At 47.0% G+C, this 12,952-nt stretch overlaps 3 protein-coding genes across 4 annotated transcripts; 1 reads left to right on the plus strand and 2 right to left on the minus strand.

The window, feature by feature from the left end:
• The first annotated feature begins 506 nt into the window (after positions 1 to 506).
• Positions 507 to 3,918, plus strand: LOC117863931 (L10-interacting MYB domain-containing protein). Of its 2 annotated transcripts, none has more exons than XM_034747845.2 (4): positions 507 to 686; positions 2,543 to 2,857; positions 2,946 to 3,006; positions 3,112 to 3,918. In XM_034747845.2, exons 2-4 carry the CDS (start codon positions 2,549 to 2,551, stop codon positions 3,723 to 3,725), a joined length of 984 nt encoding a protein of 327 aa, XP_034603736.1. In that variant the 5' UTR covers positions 507 to 686; positions 2,543 to 2,548; the 3' UTR covers positions 3,726 to 3,918. The 2 variants fall into 2 exon arrangements, with proteins under 2 accessions (XP_034603736.1, XP_034603735.1); XM_034747844.2 differs by having other exon boundaries at positions 510 to 686; positions 2,934 to 3,006.
• Positions 3,919 to 5,559: 1,641 nt separating this feature from the next.
• On the minus strand, positions 5,560 to 7,576 carry LOC117863930 (uncharacterized). Its single transcript, XM_034747842.2, has 3 exons — positions 7,278 to 7,576; positions 7,063 to 7,135; positions 5,560 to 6,744 (listed from the first exon to the last, which is right to left on the minus strand). Exons 1-3 carry the CDS (start codon positions 7,341 to 7,343, stop codon positions 5,816 to 5,818), a joined length of 1,068 nt encoding a protein of 355 aa, XP_034603733.1. The 5' UTR covers positions 7,344 to 7,576; the 3' UTR covers positions 5,560 to 5,815.
• A 1,223-nt stretch (positions 7,577 to 8,799) lies between these two features.
• Positions 8,800 to 12,926, minus strand: LOC117863857 (pentatricopeptide repeat-containing protein At4g39952, mitochondrial). The gene is made up of 3 exons (XM_034747726.2): positions 9,971 to 12,926; positions 9,463 to 9,671; positions 8,800 to 9,342 (listed from the first exon to the last, which is right to left on the minus strand). Exon 1 carries the CDS (start codon positions 12,802 to 12,804, stop codon positions 10,486 to 10,488), a length of 2,319 nt encoding a protein of 772 aa, XP_034603617.1. The 5' UTR covers positions 12,805 to 12,926; the 3' UTR covers positions 8,800 to 9,342; positions 9,463 to 9,671; positions 9,971 to 10,485.
• Between the last annotated feature and the right edge of the window lie 26 nt (positions 12,927 to 12,952).

Raw genomic sequence — 12,952 nt, forward strand, 5'->3', positions numbered from 1 at the left:
ACGCGTTGCACACGACACAAGAAAGAGAAACATTCACTCTGATCCAAGTTTAGCATGAGCCACAGAGGAGCTAATCTATCATTAAACATTATTGATATGCATGTTTTCTCATTCCCATCATATGAGGTCATGCATTCTAGACCTCCTCTCCTTTTTCAAGTGTTCCCCGATCTATTTTACCCACCACACTCCTACTATCTTGTCAAAATTTGCTAAGGGCACTATGTAATTGGGCCAATTAACACGCTCATAACAATTACTATGATTGCCATGTGCTCCCTCCGTTCCAACTTGTAGGTCGTTTTAGCTTTTTTTAAGTTTCATAGATATTATTATGCATCTATATCTAAAGTTAAAATGGTCTACAATTTGGAATGGAGGGCTAGCAAAATTCCCTCATGGATAGCCCATTCCTACTACTTTTTTTCCCCTCTTCTGATTTGGATTTATCCGTTCCAAACAAGCCCATCGTGCCTAACCACGTTTGGCTGGGGACAGATCACGGGTACCAAACAGCTGGGTTCCTCGACCAAACCGGGGAAGGGGAAAACCCTACAGCCCGGGGCAGCGATTGGGGACCGGCGGGTCTGCAGCACGCGAGGCGTCGACGCCGTTGAGCTCGAGGCGGCCGGCTCGCGGCCCCGCCGCCACGGCTTCGCCTGATTCCTGCGTGCTCGGCGCGGGAGGTACCTGATCCCGTTCTCATCTTTGCCTTATCCCTGCTCTTGCGATCCCCGCCGTTTATTAGGTCGCCTTCCAGGCGGGTTTGAATTCGCTGATAGCGTGGGTTAGTGCGGCCTCGATCCGGTGAGTCTCTGGATTCGACACGGCGACGCTGATAGAGTTTGCTGTCGAGGCAGCGGCCTGCTCCGTGCTGGATGATGATGTCGAACCGGTGGTTGCTCTATGTAGTTTTGTTCGTGCCATTTACAACTTGTTCGATTAAATTCATGTCGGGCTTATGAGTTGGGCGTCTCTGTGCAAGTAGATTTCTGTTTGTTCCTGACCAGTAGCAACTGGAGCAAGATGTATGTGTTTCCAACTATCCACATGCATTTTTGCCAACGCTGGTCGACACCATTTGGTCCTGGGATCTGAATTCCTATCTCACTGAAGCTAATCTTTCTAACGAAGCAGAAAATATTTGCTTATATCTTTTTGTTTGTGTCCTTGAGGCGAAGCTTTTCTGCTTCCAGAGCTCGCTCATGTTTTGTTTGAATTATTTAGTAGCAACATTTCTACACAGATTCCGATAGCATAGTCAGGATGAAATATCCCTACCATGATTGAGTTTGTACTAAAGTTGCAGTAACCTCATTTGCTGTAGCAAACTAGTACAGGAAAACATATGCTACCAATGACTTAATGGAGAGCTAGTGTATTGTCGGTGATTTCAAATTTTGTAGTAGGATTGTTGGAATACTTATTCGCCAATTGCTAAAGAAAATGTTGGGGTGGATGGTTGTGCCAAACATAACAAGGAAATCTAGTGTCCTGTTTAGGTTTATCATTCTGTAGAATTATGTACATGATTCTAAGTGTATGATCTTTAGCAAGTACTTAGTAGGTTCTGGCCTTCTTGGTGAGGTGTAAAAATTTCTTCTCTATATTTTTGTTCACCAGCCTGGATTGTAAATAGATAGCTTGTGAAAAAGAAGCTGACGTAGTGACATGGAATTGTCATGCTTCCTTCGCGCTTACCTTCAATAGAGATAATGCACTCTTTTCTTTCTATATAGAATATGGTTCATATAAGTTGTCCTTGTACCTACAGAACTGAGTTATATATTCCAATGAGAATGCCATGTAACCTACTACGGAGTCAGTAAAGAACATGTACAAAGTGGTTTGGTTCTAGTATGCTTATCATATAGTAGGATTAAGCTCAAAACATGAGGCATTAGTGAATTTATTTTGGAAAAAGTCCATTTTACTCCCCTCACTATTCACTTTGTCCACTTAATCCCCTAAGCAAAATTTAGGTTCAATTTACTCCCATGAACTATTTCAGTTGGACCAATCTACCCCTAACAAGTTTTTTTTTCTTTTTTGTTTCTTTGTGTGCAAGTTGAATTTTAATTTCAGATTTTGTTAGTTGACTTTATAACATGATGCCCTACATTAGAAAAATACAATACATTAGAAATTTTTCATGATTACTTTTCATACAGTTTTGTATATCTAAAGTCAATTTCATATTAAATGTTCTAACATATGAAAATAATCATGAAAAATCTTAGTATAATTTTTTAACGTAGGGCATCATGTTTTGTATTTGCTCACAAAATTGGAACTTAAAATTCAACTTATACACAGAGAAATAAAAAAAGGAAAGCATTATTAGGGGGTAGATTGGGCCAACTGAAATAATTTGGGGGAGTAAATCGAGCCTAAATTTTGCTTAGGGTGTTAAGCGGACAAAGTGAACAGATGAGGGGAGTAAAGGACTTTTTCCATTTATTTTTGTCTTTAACATTTGTCCATTTTAGTTTTAGGTTCCCTCTTCAGAGCAATGCAATTGATGCTTTCTGACATGTTGCAGGGTTAAATGGCAAACAGAGCAAGATGGATGATGAAGTATGAAAAGGGCCTTGTTGATATACTTCATGAGAACAATACCTCACTTTATCGGACCCCAACTGGATGGAAAACAGAGGGGTGGAGGAAAATTGTTAGGGATTTCAACATGAGGTACCCAGAAGCAAAGTTTAGTAAAATGCAAATCCAGGAACACGAGACTCAATTGAAGAAAGACTATAAATTAATAAAATTGATCCTCCAGCGAGATGGTGTTTCATGGGACCAGAGTGCATCCATGATTAGAGCAACAGATGAAATCTGGGATGAGATAGTCGAGGTGAGGATTTAACTATTCTGCTCTGATTATATATGCAGCTGAGGTAAAATTTTGATATTCTTTATAAATTTGGTAGGATATGCCGAAGGCACGGAAGTACCAAAATAAGAGCTTTCAAATGCATGACTCGCTGGGGCTGTTATTTGATGGTAGGCACCTCCCCTTATCCGCGGTGCACACGCACACGCACGCTACCTTGACCCGATTGTTGTGTTACCCTTTGCTTTTCTGATATGTACATTCAACCATGATAGGCCCTATTCCTGAAGGAGGACAGAATTCACCACAGAATATTGTTGGAAATGTTGATGAGGGAGGCAACAACATGAGCATGACCCCAGACATGTCTGGAAGACCTAGTGGAACGATCATTGCAAACATTGACGAGACATGGAAAAATGTCAGCCTACTTCAACAAACGTCGTTAGGACCACAAGGTATAGATGATCTTGATGTTCTGCAGAACCACACTGAGGAGGTACTGGGACGACAACAACATGGTGCAGACGGAAGGGCACAGAGAGCTGATGAACAGGCACATTCAAGTTCTTGCGTGGAGCCACATAGAGACAGGCGCAAGAAGCGCAAGGCTACAGACATCCAGCAGATCATGGAGGCCTATCTAAACTTCAGGATGAAGCAAGCTCGCGTGAAAGAACAGAAAGCAAATGAAGCAGATCAGTTCACCATCTCAAACTGCATCAAGGCAATGAACACCATGTCTGATGTGTCTGATGAGATCAAGATCCTAGCCTCTGATGTTTTCAAAGATGCCGAGAACCGTGAGATCTTTCTCTCCTACGAACCCAGGCTGCGTACCTTGTGGCTGAAGAGGGAAGTTGGCAAGCAACTCACATCGGCTTATTGATGTGTTCGTTCTTTGTAGGTGTTTTGAAGTGGCAACTTTTGCTGTTCTTTTTTAGTTTGTTATCTGTGTATCAGCTTAAAGTTGATTCTGGAGGCAGATGCAAGTCTAAACCTTTTAGCAACTTTAACGTGTTCCATGTACAGTCTCACTACGCTTCCAGAAATGTAGTTATTCATGATCAGTAGTGTGCTTATGGCGTATAGTGCTTCCAACATTGTTTTTTGAAAACCGCAATGTAGGATTGTTCTCCCTTTGTAAACACGACAACACCAGAAGCCAATATCGTCGTGCACGAGCTCGTTTCGTAGTTTCGTTAAGCCCATAGTGCCAGATATCACATCGTTCATCCCTATAATACCGCCTGATGGACTGCAAAACCAATTCAGGGTGGCACAGGTAGAGATTGCACTTTGAAAGATGCATTAATGAAACGCAAACCCAGAAGCACAAAATATGATTTGCAAGAATCGGTCAACTCAACACGCACAGTATAAACACTCATACAATGTCAGTCTTTCAAGCCAACATTCGATATTTTCATGTACGAAGCACCTTGAATGGACTACTGGCCATGCTGAATTTACACGCTCAAACAAAACTAAGTCTGGCGTTGAACCTCAAACAGCATGAAACCAAGTAACCAGCAAAGCTGAAATTCTGATTAGTCAGTTTAATCGAATCTGCAGAGCCAGAGCCATCATTCTAGATGCATGTCAAGTTCATACCTTCTTCAAAAACGCCAGATCACAACAGTCAGGACAAACTTAAATGTACTGAGAACAAACCCAGGGCAAGCAAATCCCCACAAACGAAATACTCAGGGGTAATGAAAGACTTTAAAGAAACCATTAAGCCATCAGATGAGAACTAGCTTTTCGACGGCACATGCTCATAATATTTTGAAGACAAACACTTGCACTCATAAATACAAACTTAGCTATGGGTAACTGGAAGCTTAGTCGCTTTTAACTCCAATCTCTTCCCCAGTAAAATCAAGCGCTCATGACAGCATCAAGCAAAAGCTTTGAAGTTCTACAACTCAAATTTTGTAAGCTAATTGCTAACAAACAAATTCTAGGTCTGACACTATTCAACATACAGGGACGCTAGGTTTGAATGTCACTGATTACAAACGGTCCAAGCAGGATCAGAAATTTATAATGCAGACATGTAGTTCAACATGAATGATGAAGTCTAATGCAAAAATTAGTTCACATGCAGAAAGCTTAAGCTGAATGTATAGTAGAAGCTCATGGAAGTCTTAACAAGTAACAAGTTCCTTTGGTTTAATAACATTTCATTAGTTGATAATGTCATACAGTAAGTTTACAGTAGCTAGCTAGGTTAGTACTTGAGGAGTCATCAGGTTCATGTTCACATAGCCTACTTGCATGGTTATGAAGCTGAGATAAAAGTATTGGTCACAACTCACATATACCTATTTACATGGATATGACAGGGAGAACATGATGCAAATATTTGAACTCACGCAACAGAGCAAGAGGGACATGATGTGCCAACTTACAATATGATGAAGATGCATGTCCCTTCTTGCCAACAGCAGAATAATAAGACTGGGAAATATTGGTGTACTAGAATCTGAAAAGTTAGTTAAGATCATATCCATTTAAATGCTACATGCTTAGATGCCCATAGTAAAAGCAAGCAGAAGCCCAGCAAAGAAACAAATTCCAACGGCATGCTGGGAAGCTACACTCAGATCAAAAACTAGATAGAAAAGGAATAGGTATAGATCCATAACAAGGCTTGCCAACAGCTAAACCTCGTGTTTACACATTGAGCAAACAACAGTTACTGCTCAAATACTCGTAGATAAGGACATAACAGTCACCTTATATAGCATATATATTATCTCACAAACTGTAAGCAACAAACAGTCCTCCAGCAACACATGCAACAGTAACAGTCTAAAGAACATAGTTTTTGGACAAGTCTATATGGATTCAGCACCTATTCCAATATTCACATTTCTTTATACCAAAAGCAGACGATACGCAAAAAACTAGCATATCCAACGGTAACATGCAATGAGAAGAGCTACAACATAGAACTAGTATAACCCTGGCAGTCTAGTATCTTGGACCCATGCTACAAGAACGGGATAGCCGCACTGGTGCTATATTTGCCATCTCTCGTCCAATCATTGTTGCTCTTGGGCCACCACCACCTTCTGCTGCAGGCACTGTGTTGTATTGCTTCCTGCAACCTGGGCAGCGCCCATCTGCCTCAAGGATCCTATTGTGGCAGAAGAGGCACAGGTGAAACCCACAGGGGCAGGGGAGGAAGCTCGAGTCTGTTGGGTCAAGATCTTCGTAGCATATAGGGCACGACAACGGCAAAGAGAGAATACCCTGCTGTGCAGCACTCATCCCCATCCCTGCCCAGCAGTTACCGATACTTGCTGGGAAGCTGGCCTGCTTGGAGATACTGGGTAAGCTCTGTGGACGGAATATATCATCAGGTGCCCAAGCCCTTGCCTTGCTCCGAATCGGTTCCGGTCTTGCTGCATTGGCAGGTGCTGCATTGGTAGGAGCTGGTGGGGGTGTTGTGGGAACTGAACTCTGGTGGCAATGACTGTCATCATCATAGAGTGCATCAGCAGCCGCTTCCCAATCATCCAAGACTTCGCTCTCATCCTCTGGGCAGCCTGTATGGTCCTCCTCAGCATCACTCACACTCCTTGAGCTGGACCACACACTGCTCCCACTGCTGAGGCTGGGCCCACCACCATTGCCGGAGAACCCCTTCCTCTGAGCACAGCCACCGCCTTGAGACTTGTCTGAGCCAGGGCTGTGCATGGGGGAGTCGAGGTCGCTGCCGCCTACCTCTAGGGTGGCAGCCGCAGCCTCCTCCCTGTCCTCCGGATCACTTCCCCTTGACCTTGTGTCCGCGCGCCGACGAGGGAGTGGAGGGTGCGGAGAAGCGAGGATTGGTGAGCCAGCATTTGACCCTGCTCCTGTTGGCGAAGCCGCAACCTTTGTCTCCTTCCCATCCTTGCCTGGATCAACCCAAACCGAAAAGTGTCAGATTTTTAACGAATCGTCAATAAAAACACTATTTTTCCCACTAGATCACCCAAATCAACGAGGCATTGCAATCTAAGCCATCCCTTATAAAAATCCCCCAAACTTTGTCTCCATCTTCTTAGCCCAGAAAATATCATAAGGGGTTGGACGAAGCCTTGATCCATCGCAGGGAGATCTTAACTCTCGCATGCGCACCACTGCCGAATCCCCACACCCCAGCCAGAAATCGTCCCCAAATCACAAACAGCGGATTAAAAAAACAATCGCACAGAACGGGCACGAGATCGTACCTTGCCCGGATAGCCACTGCTCGCGGCGCGTCTCGAGCTTGCTCTGCTTCAGCTTCGCCGCCGTCCGGTTCCCCTGCGAGGCGCACCCGAGAAAACAGGAACGCAGATCAGATCAGCGCGCGGCGCAATCAAATCGAACCCAACCCGGAACCCCCCGGACCCGAATCGAATCGCGGAGATCACCCCCCACCCCCAACAGGCAGAGACCACCTTACCCTCTTCTTCTTCGCGTCGCGCGCGGCGGCCGCCGATGCGGGCGATGCGGCGTCGCTGTGTCCCATCTCGCCTAGGTGGTGCTGGGGGGCGGAACAGCCTCGCGGATGCCGGCCTCGTCGACGCGCGCGCGTGGGGTGGTGGGGGGGGAGCAAGGAGGAGGAGGCGGAGAAAACCCTAAAAAGCGATGCGGCGGGCGGGCGAGCGGAGGGCGAGAGAGAGAGGGGAGGCGAGCGAGAACGCGGGGGGCGGATGGATGGATGGATGGATAACACGGGTGGTTAAAGGGGAAGCCCCACCCCCCGCCGCGCTCGCGTTTATTGATGCAGGGCGGGGGCAAATGACGGGGTTGCGGGGGTCGTGCGAGGCTTGCGGGATATCTTGAGCTTGCTGCGTAGTGGGGCTTCAAGGGCCGCAAAGCGAAACGCTCTTTCTTGTTTTGGGCCCAAAGCACGTTCTTCTACTGTCCTTTTCTTTTAAGACGCAAAACGAACTTTTTCCAAGATTGCCTTGCGTGCAAATTAAATCATTTAAGTGATACAATTATTGTCTCTTTGTATAAAAAATACGGAATAAAACACACGACAGTAATTAAGTGAATTCATCTGAACAATCTATTACACCAACTGGGGGCTAGCCTAGGTATAGGTGTTGCCGACACGTCGCTGAAGGCGACTCCTCCACCGTCTCCGACTCCCACCGCCCCCGCCCTAACCTGGCTCCGCCGGGATGCTCGCCGTCACTCCCCCACCTCCTCCTCCGCCCACCAGCTATCCTCTGCCACCCGCGGCCGGTGGTTCCCGCTACCTCGCTGCAGCCCAAAGCCCTCCCTGTACAGCCGAAGGTTACAGGAGACCCCAACCCCAGCAACCCGAACCTCGAAGTCCATGCCGAACCCTAACCCTACCGGCAGCGAGCCCCTAACACCTCTCCTCTGCTTGCCCCTGCGTCGCCTTCCTCCTTCGACTCCGATAGCTCCCGCTGCCGCATCCGCTGCAACCACCCTCCGCTGCTCTAACCTGGCTCCGCTGGAACCTCATCTCCAAAGGGAGAGGAACGGCGCACGAATGGAGGAAGAGGAGTCGCATATGCGACATATAGTCGCAGTGTGCGATCGGGGCGTCCGATCCGCGAGGGTATGGGCGTTCGGCCTGGTTGGGTGACGAGGTGGCCGGGGGCGTTTTCGCGAAGGTCTTTTCGTTGGAACCGGGGGGTTCCTGGTCGTAACGGCGTTTTTCGTTTTGTTTTTATGGGAGCGGTAACGTGCGGCGCGATTGCGACGTCGCGGGCCGTTGCGTGATTGCGTCCATGGTTGGCAGATGGCCGGCGCTGAGGATTTTGTGAGGGCGAACGGGGGAGGGAGAGAGGAAGGTGAGAAGCTGCTAGAAGGTTCGGTTCGTGCTCCTCACGTGATTGAGCTTCATGACAGTTTATTTGAGCTATTGCCCTAAACAAAAAGAGTTTATTGGAACTATGAGAACTCGGCAACAATTTTGTCAGATGATGAAAAGGGAATGCCAGATATTTTGGTCCAACGGTTCTGTGGAAAGACTCCACTTTTTTTAATCAAAGATGAATATGCCGATATGCGCCTTCTCGCAATAAAAAAACACTCATGAATATCTGAAATATTACAGGGCGCCGTTCGTCGAAACAGGATTTGCCTCAGGTTTGCATTTATTCTTTCAGGCCCGCACGACGAGCGCAGCCGTTCTCAGCTGTACGTCGTCAACAGACAACAAAACTACAAAAGAAGTGGCAGGTCGGTCGGAGCTTATCAATTTGCAGCTTCATGTGTGATGTGTTGCACCGGCTTGCCAAATGCGAAGCATCAGTTACGCTAGAAATTTAATGAGCAACATGACACAAAAAGCAGCGCAATGTCACTGCATATGCAGCTGCCGATTTTTGGCTCTAGTCAGCGCTACCAGTACCACGGCTAGCTCTGCATCAACAGATCAACGTGGCATCGAAGGCACGTGACACTGGGTACCATTTTCCGACCCTACCTCATAATTATGGTTCGTACCATGCCCTTCCATGCAGATGCAGGAAGTTTCTGTGCTCCTACAAATCAAGATAGCATAACAGGACAGTGTCACCCGTTAAGTTTCCTTTTAAACGATCGCCCATTAAATTGATGCAACACAGAAACAGAACCAACTATCAAGTGATGAAAAACCAAACCTGCAGCAACAGGAGACCAATCAAGAATTATGTAATGATGTAAGTTGATCGTGTTGGGATCGCTAGAAGGCGTGGCCACACGCGCCTGCCAACGAAAAACGAGTGATTAAGCAATCAGGCAGGATTGTGTGAATTGTGATATTGCCAAGGCATGAACCCTCCTTTGTGTTTTGTGACGACTGGCGAGGACTATGCGAATAATCATTCCCCTGCCCATTCAAAGACAACATTTGAATTAGCAGTTGAAGGAAATGGCAGCCACGCCGAAAAATGTATCACAAGGAGAAAAGTAAACACTAGAAATCTGGATGCAGCCAAAACGAACAATGTGTCACACAAGAAAAGTAACGGGGAAGTTGCATTTGCAGCTGAACCTGGGAAGTCTTCACTCCACCACCACAACCCCATGTCTATTCTGCCTATTGTACGTAGTGAACAAAATATACTAAAAACAGAAAGGAAGCTAGTAAAAAAATAGATCAACTAGCACTCTAGCAGAATGAATTACCTTGTTATAAGCAGCTGGGTGCACATTTTCAGGCGTGTCCATTTTTTACAACATTGCAGCAACATAATGATCAGTACTTATGAAAACAGCAATAGTGACACTGACACCATGATCATGGCAAAATTGCAGCGACATAATACTAGCTCAGCACCTTTTATAGAAAACTGCATTAGTGACACTGACACCATGATCATGGTCAAATAATATCTATCAGTGGTGCTGCTTCAGTCTCATCATTCAGAAACCTACTGCCAACGATCTGTATCTGCCATGGTACAGCCAGTCTGATGCACGGATCTCTTATCTACACATATACACCTTTAACTGCACAGTTCCCACTTCTATGATACAGATGGCACAAGGATCAATTTGTGTATTCTCCAAAAGAAGCACAATCAATATTTTTATGGCCTTAACTTTTAGTATCTAACCATTTATCTGTCTATAAGATCACTATCTTTTGAGGGATGAAATAAGTAATTGAGAGGAAGGAAAGAGCATAGCTGCAGTTTAAGTCACCCACAATTATCAACTGCACTCCATCCTACACCTTTTTCCACTCCATGATTCTTCATCATCTCTCTTAGTTTCTCTATCTCATCCCATTTTTTAGCGCTGCCATAAGAATTAGACATCAAAATGTAATATCCATCATTTTCTGGGTCAGAAGCAAATGCCTTTTGTGCAATCCTTAACCCCATCTCAAAGTTGTCATGCACTTTGCAGGCACTAAGCAAAGTTCCCCATACCCCACCATCAGGTTCCACTGGCATGGCCAAAACCATATCTTCTGCTTCTTGGAGATGCCCAGATTTCCCTAAGAGATCCACCATAGAGGCATAATGCTTCAGGTTAGGCTCAAGTGAGTACTTTCCCATTCTAGTGAACAGCTTCCTGCCCTCCTCAACAAACCCTGAATGGCAACAAGCAGATAGAATGGCAAGAAAGGTGACACCATTAGGCTTAACACTTCCTCTCTCCATCTCACCAAATAATTCTAATGCTTGTTTTGCTTCCCCATGCATCCCATACCCTGATATCATCACATTCCAAGCAACAACATCACGCTGAAGCATAGAATCAAAAATCATTCTTGCAATTCCAAGTTGCCCACATTTAGCATACATGTCAACAAGTGCTGTACTGATTGATACATCAGACTCCCATCCCATTTCTTTCACATAAGAATGTACCTGTTCTCCATGTTCCAATGCAACCAAGTTTGCACAAGCTGAAATGACAGTGATCAAGGTCGCTGAGTTGGGTTTCAAACCTTCAGTGAGCATTTGATCATACAGTGACACTGCAGCATTTGAATGCCCCAGATGAGCATAGCTGGAAATCAGTGCATTCCACGTGACAACATCCCCCTTCAGTTTGGCCAGGTCAAATATTTTGCGTGCATTATCAAATTTTCCACACCTTCCATACATGCCAATTAAAACATTTGCCACTGATAAATTATCATCAAGCAAATGCTTAATTGAATAACAGTGTGCTGATCGACCTAGTCTTAGTTCCGCTAGCCGTGAGCAAGAAGAGATTGCAGAAACCAAGCTGTTGGCGTCACACAGGAATTCATCCTTATCTCTGAACTGCAGCTCACGGTACAGCTCTAAGCATTGAACATCCCATCCAGCTTTGCAGTATCCTACAATCATCAAGTTCCAAGATTCCACGTCTTGTTGATGCAATGATATAAAAACTCGGCCTGCAACATCCACCAATTCAAATTTTCCATACATTGAGATCAAAGCATTTCCAGTCAAAACACTATCTTCAAAGTTTCTCTTTGTTATAACCGCATGAAATGCCTTCCCTCCACGCACATTTCCATTGTTACCCAACCCTGCAAGCAGACAACTAACAAGAACTTCATCTGGCTGCACACCCGACTCCTCCATCTCCTGGAACAACTCTATGGCCTCCGTAATAAGCCCTCTCCGACAGTAAGCTCCAATCAAGCTTGTCCAGGAAACTACGTCTTTCTCTGGTAACTCCGGGAACAAAATGTACGCATCCTCAGTGCTGTGACACTTCGAGTACATAGAGAAAAGTGCAGAAGCCACCAACGGGGAATCACCAACCCCGATCTTAACTACATACCCGTGCAAGCATCTACCAGAATTCAGCTCACCTAGCACCCCGCACGCCTCCAAGCCACTTTCCATCGTCCGTGAGTTTGGCCTCGCCCTGCCATCGCCCGCAAGCCTGATCATCTCCACCAGATAGCGCAACCCCTCTGCGCACTCCCCGTTCCGCACGCACCCGGATACCACCGCGGTCCACGCGACGACGTCCCTCTCGGGCATTTCCTCGAACACCTTCACCGCGTCGCCGACGACGCCGCACCTGGCGTACACGTACACCAGCGACGACGCGACGGCGACGGAGCCGCCATCGCCGACGAGGAGGCCGCACCTGACGCAGTACGCGTGCACGGAGGCGCCGACGCCGAGCGCGCCCAGCTCGGCGGCGGCGGAGGCGGCGAGCGGCGTGGTGAAGCGGGAGGGCCGCGCGCCCGAGGCGAGCATGCGGCGGTGCGCGGCGAGCGCGGCCGCGAAGTCGGAGGCGCAGTGGTGGGCGCGGATGAGAGAGTTCCAGAGGAACGCGTCGGGGCGGAGGGTGGCCGAAAAGGCGAGCGCGGCGAGCCCGGGGCGCCCCGCGGAGGAGTAGGCGGAGACGAGCTTGGCGGCGACGTCGGGGCGGGGGGAGAGGCCCGAGGTGACGGCGAGCGCGTGGACGCGGAGGAGCTCGGGCAGCGGCGGGGGCGAGGGCGACGAGAGGAAGCGGGAGAGGATGGCGAGAGGGGTCGCGGTTTGTGGAGGCGGCATCTGATCGCTCGTTCGAAATGGTCTTTCGGGCGAGCTTATACACGGAGCGCTGCAGTGTGCGTGCACTTCATCAGGATTCAGAAACGGGTCGTATGGATTCAGAAACGACTTCGATTCAAACGAAATAACGGTTGATGTAAAATCTGAT

Source organism: Setaria viridis, chromosome 7 (assembly GCF_005286985.2).
Source record: "Setaria viridis chromosome 7, Setaria_viridis_v4.0, whole genome shotgun sequence".
NCBI classification, from domain to species: domain Eukaryota; kingdom Viridiplantae; phylum Streptophyta; class Magnoliopsida; order Poales; family Poaceae; genus Setaria; species Setaria viridis.